Genomic DNA, 17,217 nt, shown 5'->3' on the forward strand with positions numbered 1-17,217 from the left:
CGCCTGGACCCAACAGACATACATCATGGAAAGAGATGGGGCAGCGTGCTGTCACCTCAGCTGTCTGTGCAGTTACCTGTATATAAAAGCAGGGGGTTGTTTTTGATTTTTGTTTTTATACAGAGAGCCATAAGGTTGGTCTTCTCTTTTTTCTTTCTCTTTTGTTTTGTTTTTTGGTATATCTTCAAAAAACAACTAGATTTTGCAGAATCCTCCATGTGGTTGTAAACTGAACCTTGAAAGCACTCCTCCCCTCCACGAGGCAGAATTCTTCAGGGCTTACTATAGATGAAAAAATCACTCTCTGCTCTACATATTAAAGGTCATCACGTTTCAGTTTTTCCCCCAGAAGTAGTTTGAAATTTAAACTTCCAGGGTTGGGTTGCAAGGCCGTGGTTGTCTGCACATCGTTACGTTATTGTGTCGGCTCTGTTCAGCTTGGTGCGATTCCATTCTGATGGCGACACAGAGTCTGTGTCCTGAGGTCGTGCAGACCCTTTGCGTCCCCCGTTGTTAAATACTGACTGTGACGTCACAGCCACAGAGGGTGTCCCAAGGCTCACCCCCAGGCCCGCCCTGCCCACCCCTCCCTTTCCTTCAGCCCCTCCTTCGTCTTGTTCTACTGCCTTGAGCACTCTTAGCATTTCTTTTTCTTCCTTTTTTTTTTTTTTGTCTAGGTTCCAATGGTCCTCAGCTGTTTACAATAGAGCAATGGGGAAGTCCTGAAAAACTGCCCAGAGCTCACACATGGTGAGTGACGGAAAACCACACAGTTGTTGACAGACAGTATTTTAAAACACTTAGCTGAGTGTGATGCTGGACTACAGGCTAGAGTGCTACTTTCCCTGACCATTCAGCGTTTAGAGTATGAACTGTCAGTGATACAGGTGAAAATATAGATCGTGCAGTGATGCTGATGAAATTAAGCCACCCAAGATTTGAATGGGCCCGGTCTTTTTGATATGTGAAGGGTTAAATCCCCCTTCCTGCTTCCTGTGGGGAGTTCCTCCTCCAAACCCCATCCTTCCGTAATTATTCTGGAAAGCGGAGCTTTCACTGTATATTCTCCCTATGTGGATACGACCGCTCCCAGCCTCTGAACAGATTGAGTTTTTACCCCAACCTTAAATGGTTTAGAACCATGGATGAAATTCCCTTTGGCAACAGGTTTTTAAAAGGCCTTCCATGGCCATCCAGAACCCATAAGTCTTTGAGATTTAGCAACGTGCGTGTGGCCAGAGGAGTGTCAGAGGTCCAACCAAGGACCCCTGCTCAGGGAGGCACGTGTGGGGCATGGCTGCGCTCAGAAGGCCTCTGGGTGCAGGGCCGGAAGGAGGCCTTCCTGGAGGGGAACCCCAAGGAGTTTCGTGAAACCCAGCACAGAGGCGACCTCAGGAGCTCTCAGGGAGCTCCTGCCACTCCGGTTCCCGCGTCCCCGGGGTTGGTCACCCCACAGGATTGGATTTCTTGCTCTTAGGAAGCAGGTGGACGGGGAGCCCTGTGGATGGTCAGCACCCAGCATCCTCCTTTCCCACGGGAACTGGGGCTGCCGGAGCCTCTGGGCCGTCCTGTTGCTGCCCGGCGCAGCTAGGAGAGAGGTCTCATCAAGGTGCTTTTGTGGAAAGTGGGCTGTGAAAAGCCTTTTGCTTCGACTCCCTCGCCTCTCCGGAAAGCACGTTTTTGCCCATTTATACCATTCGTAGGACTCTGAGCGGGGTGGATGTGGTCCCTGCCCGTTGGCACCGGGAGAGCAGGCTGACTCGCGCTGAAACTGGCCGATCGCCAGAGCAGCCGGTCTCCCTTGATCCTCTGCCTTTATTCTTGGGGGTAGGATGTTTTGGCCGTGGAGCTTTTATTCCAAACGATCTCAGGCAGGCGTCGCTTTCTGGGCTCAGTAGCCTTCATCTGAAAGGTAGCCAGCACTGAACCGAGCCCCAGCAGTGGCGGGATGGGGGGGCAGAGCTCCCAAACTCAGCTGGAGGAAGAGCTGCGTCCCTGGGCGTGGCTGTCCTGTGTGGGTCAGACCCTTAACCTTGATGGCAGCCTGAAGTACACGGTTAGCGTTCCTGTGGGCTCTTGGGAAGCTTCCTCGTGACCCCGTAGCTCACAGGCTCCCAAATCCTGTGATTTGAACTCGGGTCTGCCAGCATTCCAGTCTGCACCCTGACCACTTCGGTTAAGCTACTGCCTCAGTGGTACGGTTCACTTTCTTTCCAGACTCTTCAAAGAGAAACGAGTAATTGAGTGTCCCTCCCATGACCCTCTGTGGCCCTATAGACAGGTACCTTGCTGTCGGATTCTTCTCCTGTTTCGGAGTTCACGTGCTGAGCCACCACTAAAATACGGTGCTGCCCAGATAAGACCCTGAACTCAGCGGTTCTCAACCTTGGCTACACATTGGAACCACCAAGAAAGCATTAAAAAAAAAAATACTGGTGCCAGGGTGCCACTTCCGGAGATTTTGACCTAGTTGGTCTGGTGTGTGATCTGGGCCGTGGGATTTCCAGAGCTGCCCAGGTGGGTGGTGGGTTGGTGAGGAGAGCTAGGGTTTAGAATCGTTGGTCTTCCTTAGGAAGGACAGAGGTCTACACACAGGAGGGAAGCAACCCCGCCGGCTCTGACCAAAGCCTCGCTGCTTCTCCGTGTCACAGGATTAAAGCATTCAAAGAGTTTTTTCAGTGATGCTCTCCCCAGACGAAGAGGAGAGCGCTAGTTCTACTGAAGCCACACTGGCTGGTGGGGTGGGACTTACTCTGCTTTCTCTGCTGTGGCTTTCCTTCCATCCAGCCCCGGCTCCCGCTGTAATGTAAGAAACAGGCGCTTTGCTGACTGCTTCACAGCGACAGCCGTATATGTGGCTACGTAAAACCTAGCCACATGTATGTTTAATCTCTTCCATGTTTTATGAAAATATAAAATACACAGTTAAGCTTCAAAATTAAAACCTGATTTACTAGGAGAGCGAGGGCTGGTGGAGCTGGTTCTCTCTGAGCTTTCATGAAACTCTCAGATGTAATTGCTGAGTGTCCTAACACCAAAGGGCTTCATTCCTCTGTTCTGTCGAAGGTCACTGCTGGGATATTTAAAATTCCACTTTACTAAGAATCACAGACCCACCTAAAAATAATCTCCTTTGGCCCACACATCTTCCACACGACGAGGCTGAAGCCACTGAGGGTAATGAGGTCACACAGCTAGTTGGTGGCAGGCCAGCCCTGTCTCCTGACGTCAGAAGTAACGGTAACACTTATTAAACACTACTGTGTCCCAGGCGTCATCCTAAGCACTTCGTGTATATTAACCCGTATCACCGTCACAACGACGCTAAAAGGTGGGTCATGTTACTGCCCTCTTCTTACAGAGGAAGAAACTGAGGCACAGAGCGCTAATGTAATTCCAAACCTCAGCTCTTGACATTCCCCTGTTTGCCTCTCTCTCCATTACTCCAGTATTTCTCAAACTTGAATAATGTATGGACCTTTTTTAAAGAGGAAAAATGGCCACAGATCTTGAAACCCCACAGGGATTGCAGGCCCTGGACTGTGAAATACCAACTTAAAATCAAGACGACCGCCACCTCTTCTTTTAAGTGTAGCCTGCAGAAGTGGAATTCTGTCTCTAGCACTGGTGAAATGATGTTTGAAATCATTATCATGATGAAAACCAAACATTGGAAACGTCTTTTAGACTTACTCCGTCAGGACTCCTGGGTTCCTGAGGCCTCTGGTTTGAGAAGCACACTGTTCTGCTCTGCTGTGTCTTTTGATGTTTGGTGACTATGAAAAAAAAAAATCTCAGAGCTCAGTGTGTCTTATTAAATACTTTAGGGGTTGTTAAAGGGCCCACCACGGACGTGTGTCTGTTTCTTATTGCTGCTGATAATCATTAGCTTTTAAAACATAAGAAGTTGTTCTGCTCGCGCTTGGAAACCTATGTCAGTGCCAGGAGGGAGCAGTTTTAAATGCTGAGGCAGCAGAAGCAGATCTGGGCTTTGGAGCCAGCCTGGGGCTGAATCCTGGCTCTACCGCTTACTGTGTGACCTTGGGCAAGTTACCCAACCTCTCTGTGCCTCGAATTCCTCCTCTATAAATAGGGGTGAGGCAGTACCTACCTTACAGGCTGGTTGCTAGGATTCACTGAGGTGATAGATGAAAAGTCCTTAATGGTTCTGGCACGGGGCAAATGCTCCACACATGTTAGCTCTTACTAAAGCATCACGAACGAAGGCACGTGTGTACATGTGTGTGCGCGTGTGGCCATCGTCATGACAGGTGCCCGCCAGCAGCCCACCTGCACGGGCACCAGATCTGTGTCTGGGGCTCTAGCTCCTCATGCCCAGTGGGGGCCGGCGGTGAATGGTGTGTGAGTGATGGCAATGGCCGCTGGCTTTGGGGCTTGCTGTGTGCCAGACCCCCTTTATACGTTCTGATCTGACCCTCCCAGCACTCTGCAGCAGTCTCTCCATTTCACAGAAGAGCAGACAGATTTAGGGACGGAGGTGACTTGTCTGAGGTCACACAGCTGGCAGGTGGCAGAGACAGACTTTGAACTCAGTCCCATGGACAAGTACAATCCTTTGCTCACAGAGGTCTGGAGACCTCACTGTCACCGAGGTGACTTGTAACACCCCTGCCAAAGCCTCAAGGTATGTAGGGGCTTTTTATAAATGAGGCTTTTCACTCCACGTGTTGATGACTTGCCTGACTTTGGTTAGAGGATAGCTCAGTGTTGGGGTCCCAGAGCTGCAGGCAGCCTGGGTTCTGGTCTCGCATCTGCGGTGCTATCAGGGGTGAGACCTGGGGCATATTGACCCACCGCTGGGCTCCGGGACCCACATCTGCAGAATTGAGAAAACATAACGTGCCTCACAGGGCTGCGCTAAAAACAAAGCGATGTGCTACGTGGAGAAGCACTGGGGCTTCCTAAAATAGTGTCGAATGAAGGAGAGCGTTAAAAACAGATGCAGCCTCAGTTCATCCTGCTGCGGAAGTTCTTTGTGTTTCAAGGGTTTTGACATCTCTGTGTGTATGTCAGTTACCTTGCCTGTCTTGTCTCCCTTCCTGGCAGGGTTTTCCAGGATCCACATTTGGTCCCAGTAGAGAGGTTTCATGGACGATTAGAAAATTCTTTTCTCTTCCCCCGTAGGTTAATAGAGCATGTTTGGTGTGGCCAGTGTCATCGCTGGAATTTACTTTTTGATAATCAGCAATACTTTTGCTAGTTGAGACTTTTACATCCTCTTGCTGGAACACCAAGTGCCCCCTTAGCCAAATCTAGGAAGTGCTGGGGTAACTAAAGGGCAGTGATGATGGCTTTTTACCTATGCTTTCTTGTTAACTTCCTGCAGCTTTAATCGCCTTGACTTACCTCCATATGAAACCTTTGAAGATTTACGAGAGAAGCTTCTCATGGCTGTGGAAAATGCCCAAGGATTCGAGGGGGTGGATTAAGCGCCCCCTGCCTCGGGAGGGTTGTTCTTCATGCAAGTCTTGCTTGCACTTTTGCATTCGCCTAACAGACTCTGCAGAGACGCTGGCAGAGAGCAGCGCACGGCGCGGGCTCCTGGAGCAGAGGCTTCGCCCGCGACTTGCCCACGCGCCAACATGGGAACCCAGTCCCAGGTCGCGTTCCTGCATTTTCCACCACAAATTACCAACTGGTTGATGTGTATACTAATTACATTTTAGGAGGACTTATTCTATTTATGTTGTGCCTCTGTAGGCCAAGCCCTTAATAAATATTTTACATACTTTATAATGACAGCGAATGGAATTAATCACTCTACAGGTATAGTATTACAACTCATGTTTACTTTTTAAAATGATTTAGACCGATTTGCAGATTTTATTTCACTACAATTAAAGATGTCTCATGTACTTGGAAAAGTGAGCATATTATTTTTTTTGTATTTGAATTTCACGCCAGGTTTAATGTCGGTGACATTTTTATTTTTAAAGTACTTGGACAGCCCCACGCCCTACCTGATTAGCATTGGAAGAATGACTTTTGTCCAAAAGCCTTCTACAGACAAATACTTGGAGAGAATTTAAACCATAACATTAGGCATCATGACGATTTTTTCCATGCTCAGAATGAAAACAAACTGGATAATTACGTTTTTTGTACAAATTTAGCATAATAGCTGCAGGCTGAGAGAATTGTAATATAGCATGACAAAATTTGTGTTGACTTGAAGGAATCACACCATTATTCCTTAGAAGTAATTACGTGTGCTAGAACACATTTGAGGCAGGGTTGGACTATCATTTCTCGTAAGAGAAGTTACTTAACCCTTCCTGCTGCTGTACAGTCCTTCTTCTGTCATATCTTCCTCTTTGCTGTTCTCAGTAGAGACACTTGAATGAAACTTGGCACTGCGCAATTTGAAACTGTGGGAACCAGGCCTGTGCAGTCTCCTGTTTGTACACGTTTGCTGACGGTAGCTAAATAACCAACTTTTGTTCTAACCGCGCCAATTCTGAAGGCACTTTATGTACGACATGGAGGTCATATCTGGTTTCTGGTTTTTTTTTTTGTCATGAGCATTGACTGTGATGCTCATTTCTTCCCTCTGCACACACCTTTCCGGTGCAATATCTATCAATTGTGAATCTGGCTGCTGGTGTATAAAACCTGGCTGTAAAGCTGAGCCTACAGACCTGTCCTCACCAATCGTTTTGTGATTTCTATGCCACTGCAAAGATTAATAGACAGCTAATCTAACCGGGTTTTGTTCCCAGTGACATGTTGCATGCTTCCATACCGTGTACTGCCCAAGTTGTGTCCGCTGTGTGCTGGATTAAAAGTGCGAGAGAAGACTTGATTTGATCCCCTGACGTCCGGCTCTTCAGCTGGTCCTGGCGGGGATGGAGGGTTCTGTGGGATTCGATTCTTGGCCGCTTGTGAGTCCTTGCTGCAGAATTTCTGTCATGTTTTGAGAGAACGCCTGAGGCAGGGCGGGAGTCCAGCAATCCTGCTGTCCTTCTTAACCTGTGTTGTCCTAGACGCGTGGTGGCAGTCAGGGGACACTAGCCATCTCACCTCCTGCCAGTTGTAGATAAGACAATGAAATCGTGGTTTCAGGGCCTCCGTTTAGGATCTTTTGGCGTTAGAAACTCAATGTACCCCGGCTCTGGGCGGCTTGTGGGAAGCCACGAATGTCTGTGCTTGTAAAGGAGTTTTCTGAAGGGGTGCAGAGGCCTAGGTGTCTAAAAGAAGGTGGATTTCTACAGAGCTGAGGATTGTTCCCTTTTCATATTGATTTTTCAAAATCCAGTAGTGATCAGAAAACCTAGATATTGAGTAATTAGAAAAAACAATATTGTTCATTATTTTTACCTATTGGTGGGATTTTTTTCCCATCACTCAGTGTAACAGATGTCTCAGCGGCAAACCTCCCCCTTCTTGTAGCCCCTCAAGTCCAGACTCGGCTTTCTTTTTATGACTTAGGCCAAAGCCTGGGAGAGCAGTATGCTTCGATGGGTTCTGAGAGTGAGTGTGTAATTATAGGCGGAGAAATCCAACGATTCTTGTCTAAGAACTGGGATTCTTCTGTCTTTTTGTAAACTGTATATTCCAAAAAATCAGAATATTCACTAAATGCAAATTAGGCAAAGTATTGAAAATAAGAAAGAAAACCCATCCTGAGATAATTTCTGTGCCAAGAACAGATAAGAATTACCGAAATAGACCCCCATGAATACTTGAAAGGCAGTAACTGTGAATGACAATTCAGCTCATCTATCCCTTAATATCTGATTTCAGTGACAGCTCAAAAGTGCTGGGTCTAGAGTTTGTTTGGGGGTTTTGGTTTTCTTTTTTTTTAATCCAAATAACGTTCCCTAGTTCTCATCAGTTCTCAGTGTCTCACTCTTTGTCTAAAATAGTCACCTGTCTTGTTTTCTCTCCATCCTGATGACCACTTTCCATCACCTTGATGACGTAATCACAGAAGGCAGTAAGGAGAATGCACTGCGTGTGGAGTAGGCTGCCGGGCGGTCCCTTGGGGCTCTGCTCTGGTCAGCAGGCCTGGGGGAGGACGGCAGGACGGCGGTGTCACCTCATCTAGTTGTCCTTAGCAGTGACGCCACTCCGCAGTCCAGGGTCTCTTAGAGCCTCTGTTTTCTTAGAAATTAACCTGAATCTAGCTTCTTCAGTTCCCTGAAAAAGAGTTGTTATGGGCCATCTTGCCTTGAGGTTAAGAAGTAAGTGCCAGAGTTTACATATTGCATGTTGAATGTCTTTTAAACATCAGTTATCACAGCCACCTGTAAAAAGTCCTGGGTATTTCTATTTCTGACTCTTGTCAGCCTAAAGATGAATTTGGAAAGTCCACCCCGTGGGATTAGCTTCAGATAGTGTGCTGCTTTTCTACCTGCTGCCTCTGGAACAGGAAACAATGAGGCATTTGTCTCAGTGCTCTTTCTTTTTTCCTGAAGTACTTGCCATTATTTACCAAAGGCCCATTGGTAGCTAACATCAAATACTCCCTAAGGTCAGATGACAGATGCTTAAAGCAACCTGACATGGATTTTTCCTCCCACATAAGGATGCAGTGACAGATTCTGAGAGAAATGGTTTGCAAAATATTTGAACCACTTCCTACATCTCACATTGTTAAATAGAACAATTAGATTTGCTGCATATGAACTTTGCTTTTCAAGAGAGCCAATTTGGAACTGGCAAGATCACACAGCAGTGGTACATGTTGTCTAACAGTTACTAATTGTTCCACACGTGACTCAAGTATTTTCCTAGGTCTTGTATCTCGCCTCTGAAATTACAGAATCTATGAAGAGAGTCTGGGTTAATCAGTTCTCAAGCCCCTACCCAGGCCCTGTGCTAGCGCTCCTCTTTGTTTGCTCTTTCCTCCTCACCCTGACTCTGCACCCCTGTACTGACTCTGGTGTCATTTTCTGCCTTGCCAGTAGGGGGCACTGCTGTGCAGGGTAATTGCCTGGCCTGCTCCCTTCCTGAGCCCCAGGAGGTCCCGCACTACCTCCGTCTTATTCAGACTTCAGGGTACATCTTGATAAGTCAAGTCGAAACTGCCAATTTTAGGGCTGAGATGTGTTTTTTTAAAAATCCTTAGAGACTCCACTTTGTACTTTAGATTTTAAAACTGGGAAGAAAATGTGACATACTTTGGACCACTTTTTTTAATTTATCGAAGCCTTAATGAACAGTGTATATACATTTGCCTACACACACACCCCGACCCCAGAGTGTTTTTAGTGCGTCGGAGACAAAGCTGTAGCATTAGGACGTGAGCTGGTATGTTTCATAGGAAAGGAGAGCTTTCTGTTGGTATGGAATTTTCCAAGAAAACCTCTCATTAGACCGCTCCCCTTCGTCAAAGGTGTTAGGTGCAGAGCAACGCATGTTTAAGATGCATGTCTTTTTGTTGGTTGGTTTTGTGTTTGTATGAGTAACGATAGAATATATCAAAATTGGCGACAGACCTCTGTGTACTACCTTCTCAACCTGTATCAGTGCATTGTAAGCCTTCTCATGACCATGACCCTGTGTCCACAGACATCTGTGCTCCTATATAAACCAGTTTGCTCCTCTTTCTCAGACTAATTTCACCTAGATTGTCACAGTTTCCTTCATGTTAACTTTGCATATCTTTGTGCTTCCTTCACTACTATGTATGTAATATATATACGTACATATGCTGTCCAAATATATCTTTACATATTTGTATAGCATTTTTACACCTACCTTGAGGAATCTGGTTTCGAAAGGGAGTGAGAGTTTAGTCCCTTCTACAGTTTTCTCCAAGCTGTGTCCTGAGAATTCTGACCCTCAGAGCCTGAGAGCACCCCAGGAAGATGATGATATAATATGCCGTCATCTCTTAACTCAGCATCTATTATCAAACGAAACATGAAAAAACAGTGACTTTTAAGGTGAAAAAAAGTTTCAAGCATTCCAAATGAATTCTCAATGTTTCATAACTTTTTGTTATAAACCCACCTCCTGATATAAAGCCAAGTACCATTTGATACAGTGATTAAAAACCAAACAACTTGGAAATTTTTTAAAAGACAACGTATGGATAAATGCTCATTTTCACAATCAGAATAGCTGTAAAATACGGTTGAATTTGATACAGACAGAAAACGTTTAGTTGAAGGACAAATCCTTTTTGCTTTTCGTTTTTCTTGAGAGATCTAAAGAGAAATTGTGGATTGTTTTCCTGACAGCAAAAGAGTAATGTGACAAAATGAAGTCGTTGTAAAGAAGTGATGCAACTTGTCAAATATTTAATAAAGAATTATGGAAGCTGGAACTTTTTCTACATCAAGTATTACGGGTTGTCTGATTTAAAGCTTCTTTGTGAGTGCATCGCCTTAATTGTCTCAGGGAGGTTATTTAAATGTCTGCAGATTTATAGATAGTATGTTCACTCCCTTAATCTCCCTAGAAGTTCCACATCTTTAAAAACATCATTAAAGGCTGCCCAGAACACATGGCTTGAGCTTAATGGGATGCACCTCTATTCTTATCCATCTGTCTTTTTATTAAATTTGAGAATTAATGACTTGATGGATTACCCAAGTGGTAATATAAAGTCCATTCCTTAAAAGGCATATTTCACCTCTAGTTTTCATCTGACTAACCCTCAATTTATGTCAGTTAATGAGACTCAGTAATGAAGCTCAAGACGGTTCTCAGAAGGGAGATGCTATCAAAATCCAGATCTCATGTCAATTCCCTGATAAAACACGTAGACTCCTCAAATTTGTTTCCCTTTTTCTTTAGTGCCTAAGCCTCCTCTCGATGGCCTTAACTTGTCCCCTCCGGGACTGCCAGGAGGTAACATCCAAATCAGGACATAATTGCATCCTGGTTTCTTGCGACTTGTCTCTTTCAGGCAGCAGTAGATGGTATCTCGCTGGAAAGGTATCGACAGCCTTCTGAGTTCCTGCGGCCTCCTGCAGCCTTACAGGAACAGACAAGGAAGGTACCGGCAGATAGAGCCACTCTGAACTTGTATATGCTCATTCTCAGAGAAAAACACAAATGATGAGATATATGAAATAGGAATAAATCATCATGCATCAGTTACACAGTTGCTAAGTTAGTAAGCTCTTAACCTGCTCTGAAGTCCAAGAGTGATCTAGGCACTTCTGAAACTCTAATGTCCCTGGTAGAAGCTGGTGGTGCGCATGGGTATCCAGGGATTCTCATCGCTGTGGTTGGCTCTGGGGAACCACGTTCAAAGGGGTCCCTGGACATAAGAGGGCAGATGCCACTTTCCCGTCCCTTTGGTGCGCCCTCATCTGGGAGACAACACTTCTCAAAACTGAGTTTCCAGAGGACGCGGGCTGTGGGATCTCTAAGCAAGTATTTATAGGACTTAAATTGGACATGAAAACAAAATGATGGTGACTTTTATTAAGACCCAATACGGACCCCTTCGTAAGTGGGCTGCAGGACCCTGGCCCCAACTCGGGACACCCACTGGTGGGGACCGAGCAGGGGGGGAACCAAGATTCCCTTTGTAGGGCTGAGCTCAGGCCCAGCCTGAGGAAGAGGTGAGTCAGTCCGGTCAGCCTGTCACCTTCCTGCTCAGCCCCTTTGTAACACCCCAGCTCCTCCCCAGCCAGTGTCCCCAGGCTGTGCCTCCTTCCCTTTCCCTACGAATCCCACATCCATCCTAGCAGCAAGTCACAGGTGGCAGAGGATGAACTCAATGGAAAGCAGTGGAGAGGCCGCCCCCTGCCCCTGGGCAAAGCGGCATCTCCCCTCAGCTGGGCCTTGGGGTCGGGGTGCCCTCAGCACCCGGGGCCTCAGGGAGGAGGTCGGAGGCCCCAACCGCCCGTGCATCAGCCCAGCCCAGGCCCCCTCGCTCATGGCTCCTCTGTGTCCGCCTGCTGGACTTGCCGTTATCTTGAAGTCTGAGCTGCCTGTTCTGACTTAATCCCGTCCTTGGCCGGGTGTCCAGCCAACTTGCCACTTCAGGCGCTCCCGTAACACATCGATGGGGCACCGTCACCTGCGTTTCTGCAGCCTCGGGGCGTCGCTCAGCGTAGGAACAGGGCACAGAGCCGCAGAGACGGGGGCTCGGGGCCTTGATGGTGGGAGGGGAGGGCACATGTTTCCTCCCAAAGCCCTGTGCTCGCCTCCCCTCACCCTAATGCCTGGGGAGAGCCTTTTTTTCTCTCTGAGGAAGACGTTCGCTCGCAGACAAGTTAGCTTGGGGGGCGTGTAAGGGCCTTGCAGCAAGGAAACCTCCCGCCTGAGCACTGAAGATGACTGAGTGACAGCGGAGAGGCGCATGCCACTGTGATTAAAGGGAAATGATACATTCGGGCAATTTCTAAGCAATGCCGTACCGTGGGAGTTTTACATACGGTTCCCAGAACTAAGAAGTTACCAGTTTTCAATCCTTCGTGGCCTTGTTCAGACTGAATAACAAGACCAGCTAAAGGCAGAAGATTATTCTGCACTGTTATGTGCCCGGGGCTCGTCAAGCTTTAATCCCACGATTGCGGAACGTTTGACCCAGAAGGGCCTTGGCCATGTGGGTCCCGGGTTCTTGCCTTTGATCACTCCCTACCTGCCCAGTGCTGTTGGCCTGGAGGACCAGGATTGGTCCTCACTTGTTGCCCTTGGCAGAGGCCAGGGCAGCTCTGCAGAGACGGGGGATGATGGCCGTGGGTGGTCCGCATTCCTGGGAACTGCAGGCCCCCAGGGATGGGGCGATTAGCTTCTCAACGGTGCCCCTGTGGGTCCCTGGGGGCTAGTGTGACCTCTCACCCGGTCCCTTCCCTCCAGCGGCTTGTCTGCAGCAGAAGGGCTGCTCGTCACTGAGCCCGGGGCAGAAATGAGGGCAGGAGGGGCGCTAGCGGCCCATCTGGGGACAGGCAGCCACCGGGGTCAGGGTCAGACCCGTCAGTGTCCCACTTCAGGCAGAAAAACCTAGGTTTTCGGGGGAACCCTGCAAACGCATCAAGCTGGTCTCATTCCCTAAACCCCTCGGGGGGAGCAGAGCGCAGGGGGCCCCGTGGGAGGGAAGGGCCAGAGCACAGAGGGTGCTGGGTGCACTCCAGGCAGCTTCTCGCTTCCAAGCCGACTCGACACCAGGATGATTTTTAAAGGCTTCAGTCAACCTCAAGTAACATCATCCGAGCCGGGAATAAATCTGGGTAGACACCCGCAAGAAATTTTGTCTCCTGCTGGTGGGGACCAGAGCCACTGCTCCCTCTGGATTTCCCCACGTCCTCCTCAAAACGCAGGAGACGCCCTTGAGCAGAGTAAGGGCCCCGACACGCTGAGCGCAGAAGCTGTTTGTGGGAATTGGAGCTCCGCCCACCCGAGGACATGTCCAGTGTCTGGACAGTAAACTCTAAGAGGTGGAGGTGGAGGGGTCTCTCATCCCACCTTCCGCAGCCCCCAGGCAGAGGCAGGGGGAGCGGGTGCAAGGCCTTGCAGGAGGGCCAGGAGCGGAGCGGTGAAGCACCCCTCGCCCCCCGCCTCGCCTGGTCACATGGCCACACCTAACTGCAAGGGAGGCTGGGAGACGCTCCCAGCAGCGCCCCGAGGACAGGGCAAGGAGTTTGGGAACAAGCAGCCTTCGGCATCGCTTTGCAGAATGAGTTTCCCCTTGGGATAGTGGCCTTGCTGACATCTGCCGAGCCTCTGGGGTCTTCAATTTACTCTCTTAGGTTAATAGCACTACTACTTCCCGTAAATCTCCACATCAGTCTGATACGATAGATACTATCACCCTCAACTTACACACGAGGAAACAGACCGGGAGAGCAAGCGTCTTACAGAAGAGAGATCTGAACCGGGACTGTCTGACTCAAAGCCTCCATACAGCCGCTCACCCTGGCCCATCCTCCACGCCCTCCACCAAACCTCGTCTCAGAGAGAAGGGCCCAGACACCCGTTTACACTACGATGCACATGACCGATCAGACGACATGCATGACCCCTTCTAGAAGTAGTCAAACTCCAGAGGTGAAGCTTGGCTTCAACCAACGGGAATAAAGAGAGAAATTATGGCATCTACGTATCAACAGACTGAGTGGAGGAGGGCTTTTGAGGGCAAAGGCCCTGTTTCAAGCCACAAAATCCAGTGTGCATAAGGGACACCCACCTGAAAAGACAGGCCTGTTCCAAAAAACACCCCAGCCCCTCACGGGGAGCCGCTGTGCCTCTCTGGCTGCCACCCCAGGACAGAACTCTCCACCGTCAAAAGCAAGGGCCCCATATTTTCCAGATCCCAGGACAACACGAACATCCCTTAGTCGAACAGAGTTGAAGGGCCATAGGGCTGGATTCTCTACCCTCAGGAACTATTTGATGGAGCGCCAGGATGTACATTTTCTAAAGAGTTTCTGTTTGATAAAGGATTTTAGATATTAACTTATATTTAATATTATTTGTGGTGGAAAGTTTAGGTTTGGGATTTGTCTTTTGAATTCCAGTTATTCAGCTCTTACAAATTTGAAGAGCCCCTCTGCCAGTGGGGTCTTCTCCTCTCCGACCCCCAGCCTCACCCGGCTCTGGTCCACCCACTCTGGCCTTCTGCACAGCCTATATTTACTCAGAAGATCCTTGCTTGTTCATCAGTTGAGGTTATCAGGGGACATGCCCCCCGCCATCCTAATGAGCGTTTAAACAAAAGTCAGGCCTTTGAACCCTAGGACTCCAGTTAAAAAGTAACAGGCTGGGGATTGGATCAATAGGAAACAAATATTAGCTGTGGAGGCCAGAGAGCCACAGCATTGGGAAATAGCCATCGCTGGTGACACGGAGTGAGCAATGGTCACACCTGTCTTGGAGGTCCGGGAACCCTATGGACCCCGGTGACCTTGGGCCAGTCATTTTCTTGCTCTACAAGTTGAACGTGGAAGCCACCAACCCCTAAGTTTGCTTGCAGGCAGCTCCTTAGGTCTGGACGGCTGCCGTATCATCCTAAAGCGTGTGTCCACTTTCTTTCCCTTCCCCAGCCGTCCTACACTCTGGTTAGCCTGCCTCCAGAACAGGTCTGGTCACACCACTGGGCCGCTCACTGTGTCCACGACTTGCCCTTGAGCTCCTGCCTGGTGCTTAAGGCCATCCGGGGCATTTGGGCAACAGGAGAGCAGACCTCTAGGTGGTAACACCACTTTCCCAGGCTTCATCCTGCCCCCCAGTGTGCACTGTTCAGTATCATCAGCCATTTCTTCTTCCTTGAAATTCTATCTTGGCTTCCATGACATTTCACTCTCCTGGTTATTCTCTCTCTCTTGAACTACTCGCCTAAAGTAGGTGTTCCCCAATAATTTGTTCTTGGTGTCCCCTTTCTCTCTCTCTCTCTCTCTCTCTCCCCCCAGCTCCCCTTGTGGCTTAAAGCCATCACCACCATGTAAGCAATGACCAAATCTACATCTACTCCCAACCTCTCCCAGAGCCCTCAACCCTCATATCCAAATCCTGCCGGATATCATCTTAGGATGCCCCCCAGGTCACTCAAACGCAAAACGTCCCAATCTAAATTCACACTGTTTTCAAACTTCTTTGTTTCTAAATTTCTTTAGCATTGTACCCTGGTATCTTCCAGGCATCCACATTGGGACTTTATCTTTGACCTTCCACATGGCCTTGTTCCCCAAGTCCAAAGAGGGACAGAGTTCAGCTTTCTATTCACTCATTCATTCAACAAACATGCACTGAGTGGCCACCATGTACCACATACTTGTAGCAGCTGGGCATATAGCAATTCAAAACAAAACAAAAATCCTTTCCATCAGAAAATATATATTCTAGTGGAGGCAAGCAAACAACAAACATATAAATAAGTAAAATGTTTGTTGCGTGAAATGTTGATGAAAGCCAGCAGAAGAAGGAGGTAGCATGGGAGGGTGCAAATCTAGATAGAGTGGGTCGGCATAAAGATCTCAAGGAGGTGAGGGAGCAAGTCTTGTGGCTACTTGGGGAAGAGCATGTGGGGACAGAGGAACAGCAAATACAAAGGCCCTAAGAAGGATTGGGATATAAGGTCAAGGCCCTTTTGGAATATACTAACGTTGAGTCAGCTGTTAGACCTCCAAGTGAAGAGGTCAAGTACAAAGTTGAACATACAAGTTCAGAGAGAGGTACAGGCTGGGGATACCAACTTAAGTGCCATCAGCATGTCGATGGAATTGAAAGCTGAGACTGAGAAGGAGGGATGCGTGGGCTGGAAGGTGAGACAATCAGGAAGGAAGGAGAGACCAGAGAGGTGGGAGGACAGCAGGAACCAGTGGTGTCCTAGAGGCCGGGAGAAGGGAGCTTATTGACGAAGGCAGGGAGACCACGTGTGTCAAGTGCTGCTGGTAGGTCCCCGGTACGAGGACTGAGAAGTGACCACTGGAATTGGCAATGAGGGTGTCACTGGGGTCTCAAAAGGGGGAGGTTTTGGTGGAATTGCGGGAGCAGATGCCTGAGAAGGGGTAGGGGCTGGGACGGCAGGCGCATCCTTATGGGCTCCGCACCCGTACTCTCATCTCCAGTCCCACGCCCCACACCTTACTTGCCTCAGTAACTTCTGCCCAAATCATAATAAGCTCCTGACCGCACCCGCCTCTCTCCCTCTCCTGATTCCCGGTCCAGTTTGCACACAGCTCCGAGTAGAGCCCAACTCTGATCACTGCAGTCCCCTGCCGAAACCCTTCAAAGGCTGCCAGTGTCAACCCAAGAAAATCTAAATTCCTTAGCCACAAACTCCAGGGTACTGGTGAGCAGGTTCCTGACTCAGTTTCCCTTCTGACCCCCATATTCCCTCAAACGGACTATTCCCCCCAAACACACCCCTTACATTCCTTCCTTCTTGCCTTTGCTCATGCTGTTCTCCTAGGAGTGACCTCCCCACATGACCAAATCTACCTAAAATTCAGAGCCATCTCAGTTGTCACCTCCTCCAGGGAGCCTTTCCTGACTGCCCCCACCGAAGGAAGTTTCATCCCTCCTCTGAACCTACAACACTTTGCCCCTTTCGTCCTCTCGCTGTGGTTATTTGTATAATTGTCCTCTTCCTCTACATCTCTGTAAGCAACCTGCAAGCATAGTTTACATCAATGCTCTCTGTACCTTGGATGCTCAATAAAGCTGGATTAAAGGGAACTGGTTAGGTACCTGGGGAGCAGGGTGGTGCTGCTATTTCCAGCGAGCTTGGAGGTCGTCTGTGGGCTTCAGTCTGGAGGATCCTCACTGCTTCCTGCCTCAGTCTCTTCCTGA

General features: G+C 48.6%; 1 protein-coding gene across 11 annotated transcripts in view; it reads left to right on the forward strand.

Annotated features, from left to right (window-relative positions):
* Positions 1-10,305, forward strand: part of NEDD4L (NEDD4 like E3 ubiquitin protein ligase) — a 167,574-nt gene extending 157,269 nt beyond the window's left edge. For all 11 annotated transcript variants that reach the window (XM_059895529.1, XM_059895520.1, XM_059895527.1 and 8 more), the window contains 2 exons: positions 678-750; positions 5,348-10,305. In XM_059895529.1, coding sequence (XP_059751512.1) covers positions 678-750; positions 5,348-5,450 — 176 coding nt within the window. In that variant the 3' untranslated portion in view covers positions 5,451-10,305. The remainder of the gene's footprint in view (positions 1-677; positions 751-5,347) is intronic.
* The last annotated feature ends 6,912 nt before the right edge of the window (positions 10,306-17,217 follow it).

The sequence above is a fragment of the Balaenoptera ricei genome, chromosome 14 (assembly GCF_028023285.1).
Source record: "Balaenoptera ricei isolate mBalRic1 chromosome 14, mBalRic1.hap2, whole genome shotgun sequence".
Classification (NCBI taxonomy): Eukaryota; Metazoa; Chordata; class Mammalia; order Artiodactyla; family Balaenopteridae; genus Balaenoptera; species Balaenoptera ricei.